We start from the raw sequence: 25,359 nt of genomic DNA on the forward strand, positions 1-25,359 counted from the left end.
TAATTTCCTTTGCAGCTTTTTCCATCTTTAATAACCCTGTGAAAGCGCTCTGTACGCGTCTGTGTGTCAAAACCAAACACATAGTTTCCCGTTGACTCCATCCATGGCTTTAACAGCAGCTCATGCAGTGAATCAATTACGTCTACGCATGCACACACACACACACGTGCATTGCTGAAGGAGCTGTGTTTGAGCGCTTCAGTCTGCCTTTGCTCTGCATACCTGTGCTGTTAAGAATAAACTATAATGAATGAAAATAAACCCTGTTTATAAAGCTCTGTATAAATCAGTGAGTGCTTTTTTATGGATGTGGGTTGTTTTTCTCTAAAGGTCATCAGTGTGACATAAGGCCTGTGTTGGGTATCATCGTTAGAGTTCTCTGCCCAGATCCAGTCACTCAGCAGCGCTCATGCTCACTGACCTTCGTTTTATCGGTCAGGAATTTCCCATGTCTGCTCTTCTGGCTCACTTTCTACTTTCGCATTCATATAATTCAGTGCCCGTCTCAACAATATGTAATAACTAATGTTTCTCCTTCTTTCCGTCACTGGATAAACTCAGGATATGAGGCTCTGCAGAGAAAAAAAGTTCATGTATGATTCTGTAACATGGAAACCGTTTTAAAGGCTAGAAGGTGACATTAGGATAAGCAGACTGATGCCACGCTCACGTATGCTCTACGACTTGACTGGACTCTGGCTTTAACTACAAAGACGAAGGGGAAACTTTTAACCTGGTACTGTCCAACACCAGCCTGACAAATTCCAACTTTATTATGTGATTCCCACTAGCCTTAAAACATTTTGTGCATTATAACTGGAAACTGTTTCCAACAACAAACATATGGTGTATTTTACTCCCTCCCATGTTATCTTTTGGCTAATACAAACTCAGATAATTACATTACATTACAGCTGATGATGTCAGGTAACACTACACACCTGAAACAACTTAACGCTCATCCATGTGACGCTGGCGCTCTGGCAGAGGGAGCTGCCAGCTTTGTTTTTGTCTCCGAGTTGGTTTAGTGGCTTGAATTTCAACTGGATCTGTCATCAGGAACACTGTAAACAATGCGGTCTGAAGTGGTGTAATCTTTGTCAGCAGCATGGGAGAGCGCTCGTTAGTTCTTTAGAAGGATGAAACATGAGAGCAAATGTTTTCCTTTGTGGGATTACCCGTGCTAATTAAAGGTTCATGCTGTTCAAACTTCCACTTTGCTATTTTCTAGCTTCTACTTCTACATTTCTTACATTTCTTGATTGAAAATTGATGCTTTGAAGCATGAAATCTTTGGCTGTTTCTCCAGCTTTGGTCAGCCTCTGTCTCCACCCAGGCTCCGGCTGAGAGCTCCTTCTCTGGGTTTGAGATATTAGTTGTTTGGTGTTGCAGTATCACTGGGGATCGGCTCGTGTTGTGTAACAGAGTTTTGACCTGATGCAAAGCTGTGGGAGTCTGTGGCTTTTACAGAGCTGGCTCCACTTAGTCCTGTGAGGGGGGGTTGAAGGTCCTGTGGTGGCTGTGGTCTGGCCTGGAGCCCAGTTTAGGGAAGAATGTTTGGAGAAGGATGCCTCCTGCTGGTTATAATGTATAATGGGCGCGCTAGTTCATAAAATCTTTACAAATGTGCCGTTTCTGTGATGATACACATCCTTCTGGCATATTTTCCCTAAATGTTGCATTTTAATGTAGAATATCAGAAAGATAAATACTGTAGGCTTTCAGGAGCAGCCCTGTTTGCACTGTTTGACCCAGATAATCAGTGAAAAGCATCCAGATTTCAACATCTGCTCTGATACGACGAGGAGGCTCTGAACCCCTGGGAGTTCTCTAAAATGTGCAGTGAGGGAATGTGGGAATTGCAGTGAAAAAAGACAACATGAAATCAGTTACATTTTTATGCAGCCAAACAGTTTTCAGCTCCAGTACATTTTGGAGTAAATTGCACACAGTTGTTCCGATACAGGAATTAATTTTGCCAGAATGTGTGTTTTAACTGAATGCAGACGACTCAGAGATAATGTGTGGGGTGAAAGGGGCACACGTTTGCTTTAAAATAAAAGGAAGTTGCAACAGTTTTTGTTGCTGGTTCCTCTGATTTTACCAGCTTACTGTGAAAGTGAGTCAGAGCTTGGAGAGAAAAACGTACATGAACTATGGGTGAAATACAGTGGAACAAGTTGAAATCTAAATGTACGCAAATGAAACATTATTGATTCAGTTTGGGCTGTTTTCCTCGATATTGATCATAAATAAACATCCGGAAATCTGAGCAGACCTCAAAGACTAAAAGATGGAAGAATTCACATTTTTGAAAATTCAGCCGACTTGTTGACACTGTTGAGTTTTTGGAGCCAGTATGGATCATATTTGATCCAGATGATCCAAAGTTTTATTTTTGAAGCTTGGAGGTGAGGATTCTGTTACTGTTACCATCTTTGAAGCCACGTGTCATGAAAAAGGGCTGATCAGACACTGCTCACCTGTACAGTAAACACCAAACACTCACTGCGCCCACCCGAGGCGATGTCTGCGAGTCCACTCACCTTTTTTAAAGGTGTCACAGAAGCAAGTCTCCAGTCTGCGCTGGGTTCTTATTTATTTATTTATTTATTTTTTGTTTGTTTGTTTGTTTTTTGAGGAAAGCAGGAAGTCCGACACAGAGACTCTGCCAAAAGCTCTCGCAGTTTTGTTTCAGGAGTTTAAGGAAAGGAACAGAAACACACTTAAGACACCACATCACAGAAACCCACACACACCCAAAGAAGTGACTCTGGACCCTCGTAACATTAAGAGCAAAATACAGCTGAAATATTTAAAACGAGAGGTTTGTTCAGTCACTTTCATTTGACCTTATTCCATTAAACTGAACATTTTACATTTACAAAGCAACCAAATCCTGACTTTAAGTAATTTGATTACATGAAAATTACATGTTACAAAACATGGCAGCATAATCTGCAGGAGAATACCATCAAAGTGATGTAACTGTAATAACTGTAGTGGAAGTATAACTTCCAAGTTGCAAACTTAGAGTTTTTCTCTTGTTGTTAAAGTTATGGCTTTCTCATTCAAGCCCATTCATTTAGACTGGAGCTTCAAATTAGCTTTGCTGGTACTTGTTACCATGGCTGCTTTAATGTTTTGGAGGGATTACAGTTGGGGACACCAAAATCTACATGTCTCCAATCATTTCATAAACCGAGCAGGTTTTTGTTTTCTTTGTTCTTTTTTCCAGGTTTGTAAAACAGACTCCGTATCATCCATGTCATCACTGCTCGAATCCTAAAATATTCCAAACTAAATGCGGACCTAGATTTGAATGACAGTTGTGATAAGCCTTATCTGTGCCGACCTGAAAACAACACTGCCTGTCACAGATGACTCTTTGAAGGCTTCCTGTCTGAATTAGAAACAGCATTTTCAGTTTGGGCAGCAGTTTGTTATCTGCAGGAGGATTAGGAGAAATTTTCCCTCTTTTTTTTTTCACTCTGTGCTTTGTGTCTGTTTCCTTCCAACAGGAAATGAGGTCTACACCGGAAAATGAGTAACAGTTTCTCCAGTCCAGTCTAGCTCAGGCTCAGTTTTAAGTTTCATAATTTATGTTTCATTTACATCTCGTCCGTCCTCTTCTCCTTTTCACGCTCCCTCCAGAGTCACAGCCTCTCACTCTGTCTCTTTCCAGCTGATTGACACATTTGCGTTGGAGATCGGAGAGCTGAAGAAGGAGATGGTTCAGGTCTCTCATGCTGTGGACAAGGATCCTGTGGAGCTACAAGGGTGAGCCTGTTTTCTATGTGCTATCAAGTATTTTATTCCAGACTTTATGACACAGATCTTTCTGTTTTCATGTGCTTATTCTATCCATTTGGAGTTTATTATAAATTTGTAATTAGATGGTGAGGTCTGGAGGACAGTCTGAAAATGTTTATTTTCTTTTTATATACTAGGAGACAATCTCGGCATTGACTTATTTTATTAATTCTAAGTTATTTTTTGGTTAGGAGGAAACATATAAAAAAACATACAAACAACCAGCAGGTGGCAAAAGTGTTTAAGTCTTTCTCTCTGTGGCAGGCTGGAGAGCGGTGTGTACCTGCAGGCTCGCCACTGCGGTGGGCTGGTGGGTGAAAGGGATTCTGGGTACGACTCCTTGCGGAGGAGGATGAGCGTGTGGGACCGGCTGACTCAAACCCACCCGGCGTGGCTGCTGCTGGGGGTCAGCGAAGAGGAGGCCAATCGCATACTGCTCAAACAGCCGCCAGGGGTGAGGAGGTCGCGTCCTGGGATGCAGATGTTAATATGTCTCCTTTGAATGTCTTTCCAAACATTTAATTTCGCGGTGCAGGTGTTTTTGGTGAGGAAGTCTGTCGCTCTGCAAAGAAAGGTCCTCTCCGTGCGTCTGCAGGAGGATCAGGAATCGGGAACTCCCATCAGCCACTTCCCTGTCAGAGAGAGTCAGTACAGTAAGTGACATGTTTGACTACCTTTAACTAAAAAGTACTTTCCGCTAGACGTCAGAGTCATTATTTGCATTCTCTTAAAGCACTTTTCAAAAAGCTGCGATGGCAGAGATGAGTCAGACGGCTAAAACGAGGCTTTCAGTTTCCTTTGGTCCTTAGAATACATCTCGTTCGACCACAGCCGCCTCTGCAGTCACGCTGTCCTCTGGGTCAAAGACTTAAATACACCATTTCCTGTCCACCTCTGCAAATGATGCCCAGAAATAAACCAACACCGAAACAAGAATCAGATTATGACTGAGGCGGTTTGCCACATGTGTATGTTACATTGTGTACTATTGTAGTTTTGTTTTCTTTTTAAATGTAACTGATCAAGAAAATTGCCGGAACGACATTATTACACCATCGTTTTTGCCTTTAGTGAAGCAGTGAAGACGGATGGGAAAGTGAGGAGCAAGATGCACAGAAATGGCTGCTCGCCCACTGCTCACTAAAGTGGCGCCCAGCAGGGAGAGACGGCTCAAACAATCAGGAGTAAATATTTTTGAGAATTCTTGACAAAATTGGCAGTTGTCCCGTCCCTGCCCCAAAGAGGCTTTCAACAAAGCTAGACACTTGGAAGACTCAGGAGCCAATCATATCGTTGCATAAAGCTGGACGACTGTTTTAAACCTTATTTTGGGTGAAAGCAGGTTTTGTTTCTTTGTTTTGATTACTTTTTTTTTTTTTAATTGGACTTGTCTGGTGAGCAGAGATGGGCAGTAACACGTTACTGTAATCCGATTACTTTTTTCAAGTAACGAGTAAAGTAAGGGATTACTATTGCAAAAAAGGTAATTAGATTACCGTTACTTTCCCGTAGGAACGCTGCGTTACTGCGTTACTAAAACCTTGGGGGTTTTTTTTTTGCGAAAGTGTCTCATGACAGTGACGTAAGCGAGTGCGCTGTTAGTGACAACAGCTGTGTGCAGATCAACAATGGATCATATATCGAGTGTGGGAGAGAGTATGAGCGTGCAGCGTTTAAAGTGTGGAAGTACTGACCTTACTTTGAGTTTGATTCCATAAAAAGTGACAAAAACATTAGTGTCCGCTGTGCGTGGGAAGAAAACTTCTTTTTACAGCAAAAAAAACCCCTAAACTTCCGAGCAAGCACCGAGTAGCTACGACGTAATGGGAAACTCACAGAGAAACTCGCGGATTCTTCCACTGACCGCGGCACACCTGCACCAGGGTAAACCTCCGCCTACCCTGCTCCTGCTTTACAGGTGAAAATAGAGCAACTGGACCGCTGAGTCTTTGACTTTATTTATTTTCTGCTGTGTTTTACTTGCATCTATTTGAAAGATAAACACACAAAAAAAAAAATTATGTCCTGGAATGTGCAGAAAATAGGTTTAAATGTTAAACTAATTTCTTCCAGTCAGAGAATGTTGCATATAATTAAATCTTTGCTTGATGCATAAAGTTAAAAGATTAAAACTAATAAAACAAGTTTTAAAAAGAGACTTTTCCATCTGATTACATTTTGTATGATGGATTATGCAGAAAAAGTAGAATTGGGCTGAAAGATCTATCGCTTTATCACCTATTCAGGTTGTGAATCGTGTTTTTAACAAGTAACTAAGTAATTAATTACTTTTGAAAATAAGTAATCAGTAAAGTAACGGGATTACTTTTGGGGGGGAAGTAATCAGTAATTAGTTACTGAATACTTTTTTCAAGTAACTTGACCAACACAGATGGTAAGTCAGGCCAGTTTTATGTCCCACTGACCAATGAAATGAAAGCTGTGACTCTCTCTTTAGTTTGGGGCTTAAAAATAACCTCCTGCATTCATGCCAACTTCCCAAGTTACAAGACTTGCTTGTACGAGGATTTTAAAACCTATAGTTAGAATTTGGTCATCCGGATAAATCAAAGAATAAACAAAGAGCCAAAGCCATTAAATGTTGCACGAGAACATAAGACGCTTGAAGTTAAAAGAAAACTTCCCTGCAGTGTCCAGTTTAAGGCAGTTCAGTCAGAAGCAGAAGAGCTGTGCAGCTGATTCCAGGCAGGAGCTGTAAACCCACACAGGATACACAGAATAAACCAAAAACTATAACTTCCTGTGATTTTTGGTGAACGCAGCTCAGGAAGTGAGATGGGAGCAGACTAGGAAATAAGCAGAGCATCCAGTTAAGATAATGAAGCCGAAATGTTGTTACATTAAAAACAAATCCAATATTTTCTATTGTATTTTTACTATTTTAACACATTTCCTCTGACGGTGCTTCAGCTTAGATCTCCAAACTCATCATGACCTCATCTTGTTTTTGCTCGTAGACAGTGTCCAAACTACAACTGCTGAAAGAGCCAGCCCTATAAGGCTTGACTGGTGATACTGGAAATGTGGGTTTTACAAACAAATGACAGCTGAAATGAACCTTTCGTCTAGATTTAACTTTTGTCCTGAGGGTTTGCCATGTGAAAACACATAACATACACAGGCTTCTGTTTAAGTAAGAGCAATTATAGTACTTATCTTCAGCAAACACGCACAGCAGCCATGATTTTCGTCACCTTTGTGCTTGTGCAGCATACCTGCGCTGACCTCTTTCATCTAAAGCTCTTTGCAGTTGTGCCTGCTTGTTGTGGTTCTTCCTTATGCTTTGTGGAAGCTTTATTGAACTGTTAAACAGTCATTTTTAATTGTAACATTAACGTCTGAGATATTAAAGTAAATCAGTTGCATGTATGGTCAGCATTAGTCATTGAACTGCAACACTGCCAAGAAGTGACGACATACCAGCTGTGGATTTTCCCTGCTGAAATGACAGCACAGATGGGATTGTGCCTTAGGCCTGCTTTTTCTTCTATCTGCTCTATAGTTGGCGTGCCTCGTCAAGCTAGCCCTGTACACAGTGTTTGAAGTGAACTTAAAAGCTTTTAATTATGTATATATATAAATACAACTTTAGAAAAGTTTCCTTTGTGAAACTCTGCCTGTGCACATAATGAGAAGAGTAACTTCTGTCTTTGTATGTGACTGTATGGAAACTAAAAGCTCAAAGCCACTTCCCTAAATGTGTATCAGAGAGCCAAGAAGTCTCAAATGAGGTGAAAATCACCTGAGAGAGATTTGAACTCTTAGGTCTATGACATCCATTCAACAGTTGTTGAGGATATCTCAACTTGAAACCTGGAACGATCCACTGTCCCAGATTTTGTCAGTTTATGTAGATGTTGAGTTATTTCGTGGTCTAATTTCAGATACTAGAGATCTAAATACTAGAAATAAAAAATAATAAATGAGAAAATGATCAAACTCATCAGAACTCATGATCTGAGGTAGTCATCGTGACATCACCTGCTGTTTTATAGTCTCATTCTTGACGCCTCGAGCTTCTTGGCCACGGCCACCTTAACGTTGTGTAGCCAGACATAATGCAGATCTCACTGTGAGACAGAAGTGTGCTCACAGCAGGTGTACCTTTGAACTCGGTCACCTTAATTTACAGCATGAATATCATATTGTATTCAATAAAACTTGAAACTCAGGAAAGACTGTTGATCTGTATCCTTTTATGAACAAATGTAGCCTGCTAACATCATAAATGTGTCCCATCTGCCCTGCACTCATGATGAAGGTTTCACAAAGAGACGTCACAAAGCAGTGGCTGATGTAATCTATTTTTTATGTACATCTATGACGAAAACGTTGCACCAAAAACCGAACGCACCAGCTTTCTAAGTACGCCAAGACCAGTCAGTTATTGGCACGTCCACTTTTATTATTTTTCACCACAGATTCATGCAAGAGTCTCTTTGCCTTCAGCAATCAGAACACAAGATGACATGTTTATATCCTCATATTTGTTATGCGGCGTGAGGACAGTGAGGGAACTCGACACCCTGACCTGGTGTTATAACTGCCAGTTCAAAAGAGGGAAAATACCCAGAGGAGATAAGAGAACTTGTAAAACTTGTTGTGCTTCTGGATTATTGACCTGTTCTTCCAGAAGCGACGGAGAAGTGGGCATGTGCAGTTTGTACCTGGAGTCAGTGAAGAGGAGAAACCCTGGGTAACTGACGAAGGTCGTCTGAAAATGTTGCAGTCACATCGTTTTAATTTATCCTTTGAGAACCTTTTTTTTTCTTTGAGCTGAATTGTTGGGCTCGTTTATTTAATTCTTCTGACACAAGTACCATCTCATCAGTATAAACAAGCCTGAAAAAATGCTGATTAGGCGAGAAATCCCTCGGTGAACTCTTGCACTGCATGTCATTAACTTCCTGTGTGTGAAATCTGATGAGATCTTTGTAAATTTCATCTGCCTACAGCCTTTTCTCTCGATGGATCTGGGATCAGCTTTGCAGACCTGTTCCGGCTCGTGGCCTTTTACTGTATCAGCAGGTAAATACCCCACCTAAGGCAGCTTCTTTGTTTGGTTTTCTTTGCTGTTGCTTTGTGATGATTCAAGCATGGATGAGGATAATGTCGAGTAAGCAGTCCGCTCTCAGCGCTCACGGCTTTCGCTTCTTGTTTTATATCGTGCCAGCTGGGGCAACGCAGACAGACACAGGAAATAGTTGAGCTGAAAGAAATGGCAGACACAACAAAGCAGAGAATTAAATGGACACAAAATTGTCTTTAGATATCGTCTTCAGCTGCGTGTTCGCTTTATAAAGTCTGAGCACGGGGTGTGTGTGTATCTGTAGCGCTGTATTAAAGTGGCGTTAATGTAGTGCAGTGGAAAACCAAGGGTGTGTTATGAAGGCACTTATCTGTATGACCGTGTTTGGGTCGTGTTTTGCCAACCAGACTTGAGGCGTCATCACTTTTGTTCCAGGATTTTATGTCAAACGAGGACGATGGATAAACATAAATCTGTCACACATGCACGTTTCTTTCACGACTGACCTTTAATTCGACAGCTACTTCAGCTCCTATGTTTATCCCTTCTTCTGCTTTCTTAACACATTTTAATTTGTTTTTGTCTCTTTAGAGATATCCTGCCATTCACACTCAAACTCCCAGAGGCCATAGCTTCAGCCAAGACCCAGAAAGAGCTGGAGGAGGTGGCTCAGCTTGGAGCAGGTAGCCTTGCTGCTTTGTAAACTCACACCCTGAATGAACATGTTGGATTTCTCACAAGTATATCTCCAAGTTGTCTGCACTTAATTCATGGTAAATTCTACCTGGTATGTCTTGATAATGTGGTTATTGCACCTCCACCATAAATAGCATAAGGATGTAGCTATCGTGACATCAGCTGCTGATTATTGAAGTTCCATTATGAAGCCTCGAAATGAGCCTTTAAGTCTATAATGTGGATGATAAGATAAGATAAACCTTTATTAGTCCCACATGTGGGAAATGTTTTGGTCACAGCAGAAAGTAAGTTAAGAACAGTAAAAATTAAGAAAAATGAAAAAACAAACAAAACAATAGAATAGAATACGATATGACAGAATAACATACTATACCAAACAGAATAAAAAACTGCTAAACTGGGAAATTGCAGTTGGTACTATTGCACATCAGGGAGATGGGGCGAAAGTTATCGTTGTGTATTGGATGTGTGTCTGTCTGCACATGTGTGGTCATCTGCAGAGACCATGTTGTGGAGTTTCACAGCAGAAGGGAGGAAAGACCTGTGAAATCTGTCCGTCTCACACCGCAGGTGCTGCAGCCGGACACTGAAGGAGCAGCTCGGTGCTGTCATAATCTTCTTTTCTGAAACTTAAAATGATCGAAATTTACAAATGGGACCTAATGTTTTTTTCAATATGACCTCAAATGAGTGACTGAACCCATAAAGTCTTTTCCATTGACTTTACATGTAAACCTGACGCTCTGGCCACCTCTATCGTGTTCAGTGTGAACACACCGTTAGAGAAAGTGTTTAAAGAGTATCACAGCACCATGCGGGAATTCACCGAGCTCCTGAGAGCGACCCTTTCTGTCGGTGCTTGATTTTCATACAGCTGTGTTTGGATAGATGAGTGAAAACCTTTAGCAATGAAGTGTTTTTAAGGACTTTTTTCAAGTCAACCCATTAGATGGGATTACCTTGTCTTTTGTGCATTGGCTTCACTTTTCACACCCAGTTTGATATTGTCTTTAGGACCTAAGGCTCATGCTAATTTAGTATTTTCTATCCCTTATATTAAAAGTGCTAGGCAAACTGATAAATAGTTGTTGTTTTTTTTAAATTCTAATTGTTATGATTTCTTCTTTCTTGCTTGGCTAATCAGTTTCCTTCAGCTTTGTCCTGACAGGAAGAAACTATTGCTCGAGTGCTCAAACAGAGTAGAAATCACTGCATAGGTACTTTAACATAGGTACATAGTGTCTTTAGTGCTATTATTTTCACTTAATGTAAACTAGAGGAGTAAGTAAGTAAAGGCTGCTTTTCAATCTTAGTGCGTTGAACTCAGACTGTTCATTTGGTTTCCAAATCTTTTTAATTTGCTTTCCAGTTTGAGTTTTTGCTCGATGTATCTACTGGAAATTGTAATATTACCTGGTTACTGATCTGTAAAGTGCAGGCAGGCAAACAAAGCAAAGATAAAAAGGTCAGTGTTCGTGCTGCAGGTGCTCTGTTTGTTTTCCCTCACACTGACTATCCTGGTCAGGTTTCATAGCAGATTTGCTCACATCGCTCCGAGTTACTCTAAGCTCAGCTCCTGTGAAACTGCGGGTGAGTCAGCAGAAGCCTACGACATAACTCACCCCTGATGAGGGAGAGAAGGGAGTGGCGAGTGGAAAGCTACAGACGGCCAACTGCTGTCTGAGCACACACATGCCATTGCACTGCATTCAGACCTGTATAAAAACACAAAAGGCTTGCAAGCATGTGTGCTAACATAATATCATCATTACCAAGATGAAACGCTATCATTGTTTTTTCACAGTCTTCTATGAATGGATGTGGGTGGAAGCGTGCAGAGTTACTTTGTGATGAAGCACAGTGGCCGAAACATCCTTTAAGTATTAGCCAGTTTCTTTAATGCCGGATTTGCAAGATTATCCTGTCATTGAGGGAAACTCCCCTTCGTCATTGGACTGCTTCTATTTAAAGACAAACAGCAGACCGTTGTGGACTCTGGCCACGCACATGTAAGGGAAAAAACAAAGAAACAAAACTTATCTTGCGCCTCCCGTGAATCAGTTAGTTTATCTCTCATGAGGCTGAACTCTTATCCTCCCTATCGGCATGACTTTTGTTAGCAGTGCTGTGAGTTTGGTCATCTCAGCTTAGACATTAACTTTCCATTTAGAATGCAAAATACTACAGATTATTGCTGCTCATTGCAAAGTGAGATACCACTCTAACAAATGCATGTTAGCATTGCTGATATCATCATTAAAACCGCAGACAGACACAAGGGTCACTTTTTAAAACCTACCTAAAAATTGTTGCAGACCAAGTGGGGACTTATGGGTTTGGAAAATTATGCAAATGTGGCAACTTAAATTAACCTGTATCCACTTATTAAGGCACGCAAACATTGTTTAAGCAAGTAAATCCCCATACACATGTTAAATCTTGCATGTCTGGCTTCACAGCAGAAATCACCATGTTTACAGCGTGCTGCAAAAACAGTTTTGGTCTTTATGGTTAGTTTTTCCCTTTGTAATAACTTAATCTGACAAATATTATGCTGTGAGGCAAGACCATCCAAAGTGTTTGTGCTACAGTTTGGTTAGTGAAATCAGTAGCTGTTAGAAATTCATGTTGTATTAGTTTGTTGCATAGCGCACATTAGCATTGTGCATTGTAGGTAGATCGTTTATGTAGCTGATAATTTAACACCCTCTCACCTGAACATGGTATTTACTACTCTAAAAAAACATGGCAGCAGCATGGGTTACATCACTGTCACTTCATCCATCATTTATATACAGTCTATGGGCAGACGAAAGACTCTAAAGACTTCCTGCATGGATATTTCACAATAAAAACCTTAAGGAATCTCTGGTGGAAGATTCCTCGCTTTCCTGATATTGTTTTAGTTTGCAGCACATGCAGGAAGTGATGAGGTTATTATTGTCAGTAACTTCTGCATTGAATTAATGAATTTATTTATATATAAAAAAAAACAACCTGTGGTTTTAATGTGGTGAGCTTCACTCAGTATAAACAAATGTCTTGTTTGTAGTATTTAAGCTAAGTGAAAGTGTGTTTGAGGCACTTTAAAGTGCACGTCTTTACTTGGATAAAGGGGAACTGCGCTCAGCCCACTCTGCGGTCAGTCAGTTTTACGTGTGGTGTTTATTCAGGTTGGGTTGCTTGCTGTTGGGTTGCTCTGCAGACACACACCACAGTGTCAGGTGCTCGTTGCTCACATGGACCAGCAAGAATCCCACAGGCAGCTTTCAGTCCCCAGACACCAAAGGATTACAGGACATATGAAACTGACCTAGCAACTGGAGCTGCTTCTTCATTTCCCCCGAGTTTGTCTCCATTTTTAAGTGGCAACAACTGTGTAGATGTATGCTGAGTGTGGATTATTTGTTGTCTGTTCTCTTAAAGGGTGGTTAAATCTTTATGCTGTAGCCGTGCGTTTATGATGGGATTCCACAGATGCTTTATTTTGTAGTTGTTCTCGCAGCAGCTGTGTTAGAATGAGGTCTGTCTTGCCAAGCAGCTGAAAACAATGGGATGATTCAGTGGAGTGAGAGAGCATTTCCTCCACTCCCCTTTCATGTTTATGCACTGTCAGTGTAAGAAAGAAACAGAAGAAGAAAGTTGTTCAAATGAGATTCACAGACTTTAAATTTAACACTAGATATTAGGAAGAAAGAAGATTGATACTGAATCGACTCAGAGCTACAAGGAAATGCAGAGCAGGAAGAAAGGGGTGGAGGGACTGTGCGCTATGTGGAGTTTTTAGTGCCCTCCCACTGTGTGATTAGCATGTGTGGCTCCCTCTCTCTGGGTGTGTGTCGGCATCCAGTGAGTCAGAGCAGAGAGGCACGGGCTGAGTATGGAACACTTCTAGACGACAAACGAGCAGGAAAGACGGACAAACTTTGAAAACTTAAAGGGAGCCAACAAAGTTAGTGGTGAGAACCTGCTGAAAACTCTGCTGCTGCGTTAATTTGAACACAGCAGCTGCTCTGAGGATTTATTCTCTGTGGGAGTTTTGACTTGTCTCAGGAGACGCTGGTCAATGTTTGCCTCTGACGGTTTCTTTACGTCTGTGTGTTACAGGTTTCTGGGACTCTGCCCTGTGCAGTCAGCGGCACACCTCCCCCCGTCCCTGTCGCCCTCTGAGCCGGACCCTCAGTCCCCAGCGGACCAACAGGAACAGCGAGGTCGAGGGGTCACAGCAGAGACACACCAGGGCTCACTGTGACAGCGCACCGGCAACCTTACAATCCCATGCACCTCCACCTAACTTTCACCTAGAGAGAAGACATTCCAGCGGTCCTCTGTGCTTTGTTAACCCGCTCTTTCTCCAAACCCATCCGCACCGCCGTAGCAGCTCTGAGGAGGAGCCGCCCTCAAAGGCTGTTGAGTCCACCCTGGAGAATGCAGAGGAATCAAAGCCTTTAACTGGCAGCCAAAGCAGTGATCCACACGTGGACAAAATCAAACCCAACAGCAAATCGCGGCCCCCTCGCCCCCCACCGCCGCGCTCGATGCCACGCCGGCGTCCTGCCCCACCTCCACCTGGACCTCCAGCAGCTACTGCCAGACCGAAGAGCATGCCAGAGGCTGTAATTACAAGGCAGCACCAATCCTCAAATAAGCGCCCGGCACCCACTCGACCTTCGATGGGCATCAAGCACAGCGGATCATCCAAAAGTGGCAGCTCACCAATCCCCGTGACTTCAAACCCACCGCCTCCGAGGCCAAAGAAGCCGGATTTGGAGTCTCACCGCTGCCACATTGCCCTGGATGATGAGACCATCGCCAAGGCCCTGTCTCGTGCCAAACTGCCATCCTGCCAGCCTCAATCTGCCACCCCTGCGGATCTGGAGAGTCCGTCCGGTCCTAATGAGAGGGGACACCAGCGACTCAGCGACATGAGCATGTCTACTTCTTCCTCCGACTCACTGGAATACTCCCAGTCTCCTGGATTCTCCCTGGGCCTGACCCCTACCCCATCATTACACCTAAATCACCAAGACCCGGTGGAGGACAGCAGTGAGGACGATGACGATGGGGAAGAAGAGGAGGAGGACTACGGAGTTGGAATGGAGACAGACTTAGAAATGCGCCTCCGTCCATCCTTCAGAGCCCGGAGCCGAAAGGTCGGCGTGAATATAAGCGGTAGTTCCTTCATCCTTCCCAGGGCCTTGAAGGGGCGCTTCAGTAAGGTCAGCGGCATGCTCAGCTCCCTCATGACCCCGGAGAGGCGGACGGTGAAAAGGATCGCTGAGCTGTCCAGGGACAAAAGCTCGTACTTTGGTTCCCTGGTTCAGGACTACATCGGCTTCGTTCAGGAGAATCGAAGCTGTCACACATCAGGGATGGATTTTCTGCAGACTCTCAGGCAGTTTATGACACAGATGAAGGCTTACCTGCGCCAGAGCTCTGAGCTCGACCCTCCTATCGAGTCCCTCATACCCGAGGACCAGATTGGTAAGTGTTTAAAGTGAAATGTGACTTGGAGATTTGTAGTATGGGCTCATCCTGACTTTGTAAAAGATCTTTGTGTGGGTGCAGGTGTGGGCGTGTGTCATGTTTTTGTTATATATCTGACAGCTTTCAGATCTCTACATGTTCACATTCCAGATATGTTGGGCCATTAGTGATTCAGAGGGTTTCAAAATCACTACATTCATCGACAGTGCTGAAGCCTTGCATTGTGTCGTTGAACTTTCCATATTAGCATGCCTCATTAGCCGTGTTGAATTACAGACATGCCAGCGTGCTGTGCCCTAGTGAGTTATTCCTGGCCTGTGTTTGTCGGCATAATCTCACACTGTAGTTGAGTTTGACTTTGAAGGGCAGGTGTTGCTTTTAAGTGTATATTTAACTTGGTGGGGCTGTTATTAAATGTCAGGACTCAAGGCTACAGAACTGTGTCAAAAAGTACCTTCGTATGCCTTCATTTCATTCATTATTATCATTATACTGCTGCTCGTGTTAGGATCCATCAGGTCCTGCTGGATATGTTTTTTAAAGTGTTGCTTTCTCAGTGATGTCAGAACATTTGAAAAAATAGTTTGCATATATGGAAAACTCTCTGAAAGGGACGCTTCATTCTGATCAGATTATTGTGCACTTGCTTTGCAGAATATGTGAGCATGTCTTTGCACACATCTCACATCCCCTTGTTCATTGTAAACAATAACAGCAAAGCCTTGTTCAGGGACAGAGAAATGATCCTTTCTGATTGTCCTAACAGACCGCACATAAACAATCTCGCGCTCACAAAGGTTCGCTTTGGAGAGGAGAACTAATGTAAACATGTTTAATAAGCAGGCAGACTTTGATTCAATAGTTTGCAAAATGGAAATCTACTTTACTAGTCATTGGCCCAAATGTGGCCCACATCTTCAGTTTCCTGTGAGCCACGTTTGGCCTTGAGTGACGCTGATGTATCAGGATGAGTCTGGCTGCCTAAACTTAGCCCCACATCCACCTTACATGAGCCAAATGAGGTGTGTTGTGAGTTTTGGCCAAGTCTAACACCCATAATACTTGCTGTAACCCAGCTCAGGACGTCTGAGCCACATCCAGCCTGCTGGAACATTTGTGAGCACCAGAACTGAAACATAAATGAGTATAAAGTGGCTCAGATTAAGCCCTCGTTTGTCAGCTGTCAGAATAAAAAGTCTGAGCTGAGAGCCGACAGTCCGCCTGATGTCATGTTACACTCACACATAACTGTGAAAAAGGAGAAGTGGAGCTAAGGTGACCCTTCGAGCCTCTCGGGCGTGTTTACAGAAATACTGGGGAGTGCAGTTATGTTGCAGCAGAACAAAATGTTCTGTTGTGTTTATAATGAAAAGGAAAGCTTGAAGTGCAAAATTTGGAGTGATTTTAGAGAGTGCAACACTTGAAGTATTGTGAGTGGGAGAAGCAGAATGGTTAGCTTATAGGGAGGCTTTTGACTGGCAGCACACACCCCAATTCATAAGTAAACAGAGAATGTGAATGACGAAGAAAGGCGGGGTGTAAATCAGTAAATGAGATATTTATTATGCGCTTCTGGTGTTCCGTCAGATGTAGGAGTACGTGTTTGCCTCCCGATTTAATTGCTTTTGAGATAAAACCTAACAACAAATCAGAAAGTCAGAAAATGTAACGGTCGATCCTGAGGAGGCTCCGATCACGTCCTTGTGTGCACGTGAGGATCTAACAGAGTCGTCCAAGGCTTCCTTTTTATGGCTCTAGATTTATATCTGTAAGCATTTTGCAATAAAGGACTCGCCAAGCCCTTGTCTCAGGTGAGCCACAGCACTTGGCTCTCGTACAGAGTGAGCGGGATAATTGGGAGGTAGTCATCCTGTACTTCTGTGGCTCACAAAGAAAGCAAAACAGAATACCAATTCTTCATAAGAACAGGATTCCTGTGCGTGCATGCACTGTACTTTGTTCTGCGTAAATCATTGCATAAGTCTGGCATAAACAGCGCCCGGAGGCTGGGGTTGCCTGTGCTGCATGAATACTCGCTGTCAGTGAACAATAACACACGATTGTGTGAAATGCAGCATGCTGGGCATAGTTGAGGAAATGGTTTGAAGCCCGGGTACGTGGGTCAGAGGTACAGACGGAGCCGTTGTATTTACACTCGCGTACAATCTGCTTCCAGGTTGGTATATGACCGGAATGCTTAAAGCTCACACTCGAGGTCAGTCACTCTTTAACCTTATCAGAGCCATAAACATGCAATCTATCTGACACAACCTGATTTCAAGTGTTTGAATGTCAAACTCTAAAGTTTAGTTTATTTACTCATTTTGCGGCTTCAGCTTTGAAAGGCATGCGTTGATCCTTCTTCCAATTATTTACCTTTTTCTGCTTTTTAGTGTTAAGATAGCAAATGTTTCCCATTAGCCCACATGTTCATATAATCTGTTCTTACACATAAAAAGAGCCAAAAAACACTATACTGTAGCAAATAAAGAGATTATTCAACCAGCTTGAGCTTTTTTGTTATGTCCACTAATCAAAGTAAATCATGCTGCTGTGATTAGTGGAGATAATCACGCTTAAATCTGATTTGTTCTCCTGCTGCCGTTTAGGAGGCAACTTTGTGAGAGGAGCCTTGGCATTAGGGAGACATATCGGCGATAGCTTGACGTCCTCGTAAATGATTTCATCACAGGATGGATGGTAAAGGGCATCATGTGCCTGAGGGCCTTCTGTGCTGCCAGACATTGTGCATCCTTATACTCAAATTACTTCCTGTTCATTGTCTTAAACGGCCTTCTGGCAGCATGATGGCGCGGTGGTTTGCGCTGTTGCCAAACCATCCCTGTGTTTTCCCCGTGTCTCCGTGGCTTCTCCTCTCACAGTCCCAAAGACATGCATGAAGTGGGGGGAGGTCAGTCTACTTGGTCTCTGATTTCGATTTGTTTTGCTGATGAGAGCAAACAGACTGGAATTCAAAAGTGTCTCCTAACCATAAAGTGGTTATGTGAGCCCCACAGAGATGCAGCTGGTAATATCTGAGGTAGGAGTATGTACTGTTTATAAGACTGGGGAAACCTGCAGTCAGCTGAGACTGAAGAAGTCAGTTGGATGAGTGACGAAACGTTTCTCCCACAAACTGCTACGTCCAGATGAACAGAATCAACTTTTGGTGAAGTAGGAGGGTGTTGTTGTTATTTTCTAATAAAGAAAACAACTGAAGACTAGAAACATCTGAAGCGTTGAGCTGACTGAGGTGAATTTCTTGGTATGGTCTCCGTTTTGACATGCAAATAACATGTAGTAGAAATGATTTTAAAAATGCAGATATTTTATTTTCCATGTGATTTCTTGAAATGCATTTATAGTGCACTGGGTCAAATTGCCATATTTCCAAAAAATACATTAAAAAAGAAATAATAAAAAGAAAAAGAAAGAAATACATTCAGGTACAATCAATTTTGGCAAATAAAGAAAACAAAAAGTCGGTTTGCCGACTGAATGCTCATGTTGAGCTTATTGTCAGTGATCTCTCACATGTCATCTGGGTTTAATTACTGATTAAAAGCATTAAGTCTTTAAAGATGACGCACTCTGATATTAGGGTGGATAATTTAAGCCTGATAACTTAATCTTAGCCTGACTTTAAGCCATATGTGAGGACGGAGTCCAGGACTGTGCAGCGTTAAATGTGAGAAAAGTCTGTGCAAGTTTCAGGGTTGATGAACATGACTTCAGCGTGCTGACTGCCATAAGCATGTGACGATGGTTTCGGGTTAACCAGTAAATCACCTCATTCGTTCCCAGGAACTGCAGTGTACATAAGAGTTACAGCAAATGTACAGTTTCAGTTTTATTTAACTTGTCATTGCACAACACACAGTGACACACTTTATTATTTGATTACTCAAAGAAATGATCGTTACATTACGTCTGGTGCTTAACCGGTTGTCTGTGTGTGGGTGTGTCCTCTTCCACAGACCAGGTGCTGGAGAAGGCCATGCACAAATGTGTCTTAAAACCTCTGAACAGCGTCATCGAGACGGCTTTGCATGACTTCCAGGTGAAGATCTTAGAAAAGTGTCTTGATAAATGAGGAGATAAGCAATGCTAAAGATGAAGCCCTGATATCAGTGATGCATTGTCTCTGTTCGCTGCAGGTGAGCAGTGGAGCTTTGCAGCAGCTGAGGGAGAACTTGGCGCTGGCTAAGACCAAAAAGCCCCAGGAGCTCGGGGTGGATGGTGCCGTGCCCCCTGACGCCGTGGCTATTGAGAAAATCCGGCAGAAGTTCCTGAACATGAGGAAGATGTATTCCCCTGAGAAGAAGGTGTCACTGCTGCTGCGAGTGTGTAAGCTCATTTACACCATCATGCAGGATAACTCAGGTATGGAAAAGTCCGTTTGTTCCCAGTTTGTCAGTTTCCTCTGATTGTTTACAGCTGTGATTTTTTTCCTTTTCCTTCCTCTGCCTGACCTGTGCGACTACCATCAAGGTTATTGTAGTTAACTGAAATGAAACCAAAAACTAAAATTAGATATAAAAAACATTGTTTTATTCTAAAATAAAAATGAAAAACCAGACTCTTGGAAAAAATTCAAACTAACAGAAATGATTTTGTAGTTTTAGAATTTATTCATTTGTGATAGTAGTTATCACAACTTGGCTGATGAGGCTTTGATGGGCGTGTTTGTTGAGAGTCTGGATGTCTAGACTGTGAGTCAACTGCTTCCAAAAGGAGTTTTCAAAAAGTAACACCTGTTCTGATTTTCCTAAATCACACCTCTTGACATACGCCCTCCATACAATTCCAATTAAGAATGACTAAACCTAACGTCAAAATTAATAAAAACGAAACTAAAATGAAACATTTTAACATTTTCAAATGAAAGCAGAACTGAGAACGATCTAACGAACTCCGGAAACGAACTGAAAACGATATAAAAGTGAAAAATAATTTGAAAATACAAACCTGCCACACCTACATCCCCCTCTGCTCTCCATCTGTTTCCTTCCAGGGAGGATGTACGGTGCCGATGACTTCCTGCCCATGCTCACTTATGTGGTGGCTCAGTGCAACATGCCACAGCTGGACACGGAGATCCAGTACATGATGGAGCTGCTGGATCCATCCCTGCTTCAAGGAGAGGGTAGGTCCTGTCGGTTACACAGGACATACACATTACAGCAGCACTTGTGCATCGGTTACAGACACAGTTACCATCTGAGAAATGTTCGCTCAATATTCGCAGAATTCTTTTCATGGTTTAGAAAAATAACTTCACGATATCTAATCATGATTCAGTTTAGCTGCATGTGAAAATAGTTAGAACAACAGTATGCCTTATACTTTAAAAGATCAATGTCTACAATACATTTAGGTACCAAACTAGTTTGCTAGGAAAAGATCATTGAAAAGATCAAACAGAGCCTTTCCTACTGACGTGTAACATTGTTAAAGCAGGACTTTAAATAAAGCAGAGAGAGACTCTGAGGTCTGCTCACTGAAAACATCACCTCGTCTTAAAGTTTAGATGCTTCATTCTCCAGGTTGGGCGCACCAGTGTGCTGTGAGGCTAAAGAGGTCCACCCTGTTTTGTAACCTGGTCAGAGGAAGGTCTTGCCATTTTGACTGTGTGAGAACAGGAAGCTTCCAGTTTAATGGATGTACATACCCAAGATTATAGGTGGAAGTCACGTAGTGGAAGTTCAGACTGTGAGAGGAGTGGTTTCCTGCCACAGTCCGGTTGACAGTATTAGGATGTTGTATCAGGACTGATTGTGGAAAGGAATATTTTGCATAATCTGCCGCTGCTGCATGTAGCGATGAACCTGCCGAGTTTTATCTCCAAACTCTTTCCTTTAATAACTGTGCAGCTTTTACAGCATCTTATTACTCATTGTTATGGTTTTACAGCTTTGATGTTTTGATTCAGTATCGCTGCTCTTATCAGTTTTATTACCAGCAGCAACAAACTTGGAGCTGTTTTCTTTTGAAAAAACATCCTACAGAAATACTGCTCATGAATAATTTAGTAGGTAATAAGTCAGAGAAACGGCAACGAGGAAGGGTCAGACTCCATATTAGCTGTCAGATCACTCAGGTTTTTTGTGGTGGGTGAAACGTTTTATGAGCAATGTTAATGACAGTAGATGACGAGCTCTCAGCTGTAAGATGTTACTCATTGTTTGTCTAAATAATGAATAATTGCCTGTATATGTGAGTGTGTGGCTGTCGGGGCCATGTGTACTTTTAGCTTGGTGACATCTATGTCATGTCAGAGTAAACGAAACCACAGAGAATAAACCAGGCGTGTATCACTACACCATCACATGTCTGTCATTCACGCCGGGAGCGTTCAGGAGTGGAGTTCAGTCTGCTCAGGGTCTCCAAGCCTTTGCCGGGTCGCCTGTTTAATTTAAACAAAAATCCGCCTGGTGGCACTTTTAGTGACGCTTTCTTGATGAATGTTTAGGAGGCTTCTGAAAGATGCTGCAGTGCGTCTGGTAGAATAAACATAAAAACACTCCCACATTCAGCTGGTAACAGCTGAACTGTACAACCATGACGCTAAGCTGAGAAACTAAAGAATTTAAAGATTCACTGAAATATTTTCCTCTCCATCACTGGCCCGGAGCGATGTTTTAAAAGCTGGTAAATTATAGAGCAATACACCTTCTGCTAACAATGAGTCATTAACCCTTCGGACCCGTGACTGGCTGAAAGAGAAACAAATGAGTTATGTTTTATAACTAAAACCATGTCACAGTGTGTTGTGTAACACTAGTGTTAGTTACTGTTCGCGGGAGTGAAAGAGTCGTGAATATCTACATGTTGCTGCTGGTTGGAAATGATGTGGGACACGTGGGCAGAGGTTTAATCATCACCAAAATCATCACTACTTGATGAGTTAGTTACAGATGTTTTGTTTTTAATGACTTTAATTTATTTTAATTGGTTCTTTTAGCTGTACAGCACTCTGCTCACCTGTTGTCTTTAAAATGCGCTTATGGAGAAATTGACTTGGCCTGCTGTGCTGCCCCCTAGTGGCCAGAAATCTACAGAAGTAGTTCCTTTTAAAGTTTGATTTTAAAAAAAACAAATGTGAGGTTTTCCTTATTTTAGCATTAATGTCTTTATTATGAAGCTTGGTATTTAGTGGAAACTAAAGACACAAAGTTCACTCGCAGGATGATGATAAATAGTAAAATAAATAAAGACTGAACTGCAAAGTGTCCCAACAGTTTCTGTCTAAAGTCATTTAACATATTTGTTTCTTCTTTTGAAAGCTTTGTCTTGCCTTCAGTAGAAGGTGTACGGTATCACTGAGGTCTTTTACAGTGATTCTCAGCTCCAGTTTTTATTGAAGGTTCTTTGCGAAAACTTGATAAATGCTTGCATAGGAAGGAAAAGTCCTCACAGCAAGGAAATTCCAGTCAGTGTTTTGATTTTTAATGGGCTGGAACCACTTCAAAAGGAAAAAATAAGAAGGTTTAATGTACCAAGAGTGAAATATTTTCCCATCAGCGCCAAGCTGTCTGGCACGTAAACTGAAAATGTTTAATAATCGGCTGTGTAGGTAAATATCTTTGACCCTTAAGCACCAAATCTGATTCATTTCTGCCAGAAAGGCGCAACTGTCTTCATTTTTCTTAATTATTTTTTAACTTCGGTTGGTTTCATTTCTTTTTGTATTTAATTTTTACCCCAGGCGGTTACTACCTGACCAGCGCCTACGGAGCCATGTCCCTCATCAAAAACTTCCAGGAGGAGCAGGCGGCCCGAGTGCTGAGCTCCGAGGCCAGGAACACGCTGCAACAGTGGCACCGCCGGCGGACCGCCCAGCGTTCAGTACCGTGTGTGGACGACTTTCAGGTATCACCTGACCTGAGCCGACCTTGACCATCCAGGCAGTGAGTCAAACTTGTACCAGTAAGAGTAAATCCAGCTTTGGACAGAGGCATGGAAGGTGCTGTGTCTCAACTGTACTAACATCACAGCATGTTGCTCCTGATAACATTACTGCATGTAAAATCTTTGCCACTGCATGTGGGTTTCCTGCCTGCTCACCTCCTCAGAAATGCCCCTTTCGTTCATTTTACAGTTTTCTAAAATTGAACTCTTTTCTCTCTAGAACTATCTCCGAGTCGCGCTGCAAGAGCCGGGGGTGGGCTGCACGGCCAAAACGCTGGTCGTCCACCCGTACACCACCACAGAAGAGGTCTGCTCGCTGTGCGCCCAGAAGTTCAGGCTCTCCGACCCTGAGAACTACGCTCTGTTTCTGGTCAACGAGGAAACCAGCCAGCAGCTCACCCCAGACACTCACCCTCAGCGAATCAAAGCCGAGCTCCACAGCCGGCCGCGCGCTCAGGTCTTCCACTTCGTCTACAGGAGGGTGCACAACCTGAACCTCTGCGTCCCCAGCGTCGTGCAAAATGGAAACTGTCCTCAGGTTGAATAGCAGAGGGAGACAAGCTCCGCCTCTGGTGCTTGTTGATGTTTTGTGGAGAGGGTTGAAGTTGCACGTTGGCAAGTTGATGCAGATATGAAATAAGGGTGTCTTTGATTAGCAAATGATTTTTTTTAATTAGGTTGAACTCTGGAAAAAGACAAAGAAGGGGAAATTCAGCAGCCTGTATCTGCTTTGGTTATAAAGGAGTTTAGCATGTGTTACGTGGGTGGAAATGAAATGTTTGGCCATGATGGACACGTATACCATCCTCAAATAAATGACTAACTTTTGCCTTAACTACTGCTCCCTCGGTGCCTTTAAAAGGAATTGATTATACTGTTTGCCACTGACAGCATTCAACCCAGATTAAAACTCCACTCTAAACATTAATTTAAAAAGAGAAATGAGCTTTTGTAAAGTGTATGATTGTTCTGTTTTTATTGTTCTGCAGTTGCTGGACAACTGCAGTTGGTATTTGTGTGTAGAAATATTTTTATATCCAAATATTTTTTATCCCTTAAGTGACAAAGATTTGTATTCTGAATTACTGTTTCTGTACTGGACTCAATACTGGACTTTATTTATGCCAGATATTTCTCCAAAGTCGACTTAAATCAGCACTGTTTCTATTGTATGTTATTAAAAAAAAAAAAGCTGAATATGTAAATTTATAAAATACACTTTAAACGAGGCCACTTGATGACTCCTGTATTTATGTATGTTTTTCTGAAAAGTCACAATTCAGTAGCACGGCAACAGGAAGAGAACAATGGATGATTTTGCTGCATTTATGAGACAAAATCACACACCTGCAAAATGCACCATTAGTCACCTCCTGAGGGTTTAAACATGAGTATCAGCCTGCAGCGGTGAGCAGCTTTATTTTCTACACTCAACGTGTCTGAGATGAGTTACACAAAGCCTCACATATTGGACAGCTGAAGTAAAACATGGTGCATTATGCCAAACCATTTCAAAAACCATTAATTTGGTAAATTTCTCAAACTCAGAAAACACGAGTCTGTGTGTATACGTGTGTGTGTATATGTATATATATATATATATATATATTTATTTATATATTAGGGGTGCAACAACACACAAAATTCACGGTTCGGTTCAATACTTTGGTGTCACGGTTCGATATTTTTTCGATACAAAAAAAATGTTCATGCCTTTTTAATTTGTCATTTATTACATTTTCACGGCACATTCTGCACCACATCTCTGTGCGTTCATCATTTGTTTGAAGCCAGCTCACCTCCTGCAACCACTTTTCCGAGAATACGTGCTTCTTTTGTGGTTCGGACTCCTTCTGACATTTCTTTGGAGGTGGAGGAACATCACAGTAATTGCTTAAAGGAGCTTCTTCGACATCTTTAAGAGTTCTAAACAAATGTCTGTCCTCCTCCTGAAAATCTTATGTATGCAAACACGCGTTGCAACTTCTTATCTTGTGCCCGTTTTTTATTTTGACAGCAAATGCGCACCTGCGGACCACTTATGTGCAGCCCTGGTTATTTCGCTTGTCATATTGCAGCCACAGAAATTCTTTTGTCCATGAAACCATAAAGCTGCACTTTCTTTTTGCCTTATCTGATTTGTCATAACTTTTCCGTTTTGTGGTAAGTTTTTCTTTGGCTGTCACTTCTTCACCCTGACCTGTCTTATTTGGCTCAGCAGAACTAAAATATTGTGGCGAGCTCAGACAAGGAGGAGACGGAGGTATCGTTTGGTCTTGCTTCCCGTGAGCTAGCCAGGGAGCACAGCCGTTTATTGACATCTGCAGAAGGACACTGTCGCTAGCTAACTGCTCAGCGCAGCAACCGCACAGCAGCAACAACACACAGGGCGCCCTCTG

The 25,359-nt window shown here is 42.2% G+C and overlaps 1 protein-coding gene across 2 annotated transcripts in view; it reads left to right on the top strand.

Annotated features, from left to right (window-relative positions):
- Window positions 1-24,193, top strand: part of LOC309708576 (ras and Rab interactor 2-like) — a 38,546-nt gene extending 14,353 nt beyond the window's left edge. Inside the window, exons 3-13 of one of the 2 annotated variants that reach the window (XM_082536742.1) lie at window positions 3,686-3,780; window positions 4,078-4,267; window positions 4,349-4,466; window positions 8,790-8,862; window positions 9,455-9,546; window positions 13,670-15,046; window positions 19,027-19,109; window positions 19,207-19,432; window positions 20,064-20,195; window positions 22,758-22,921; window positions 23,181-24,193. In XM_082536742.1, coding sequence (XP_082392868.1) covers window positions 3,686-3,780; window positions 4,078-4,267; window positions 4,349-4,466; window positions 8,790-8,862; window positions 9,455-9,546; window positions 13,670-15,046; window positions 19,027-19,109; window positions 19,207-19,432; window positions 20,064-20,195; window positions 22,758-22,921; window positions 23,181-23,507 — 2,877 coding nt within the window. In that variant the 3' untranslated portion in view covers window positions 23,508-24,193. Of the gene's footprint in view, window positions 1-3,685; window positions 3,781-4,077; window positions 4,268-4,348; window positions 4,467-8,789; window positions 8,863-9,454; window positions 9,547-13,669; window positions 15,047-19,026; window positions 19,110-19,206; window positions 19,433-20,063; window positions 20,196-22,757; window positions 22,960-23,180 lie in introns of both variants that reach the window. The other variant, XM_082536743.1, reaches the window with a different exon arrangement.
- The last annotated feature ends 1,166 nt before the right edge of the window (window positions 24,194-25,359 follow it).

This window comes from Aulonocara stuartgranti, assembly GCF_965226115.1.
Source record: "Aulonocara stuartgranti genome assembly, chromosome: 6".
Lineage (NCBI taxonomy): Eukaryota > Metazoa > Chordata > Actinopteri > Cichliformes > Cichlidae > Aulonocara > Aulonocara stuartgranti.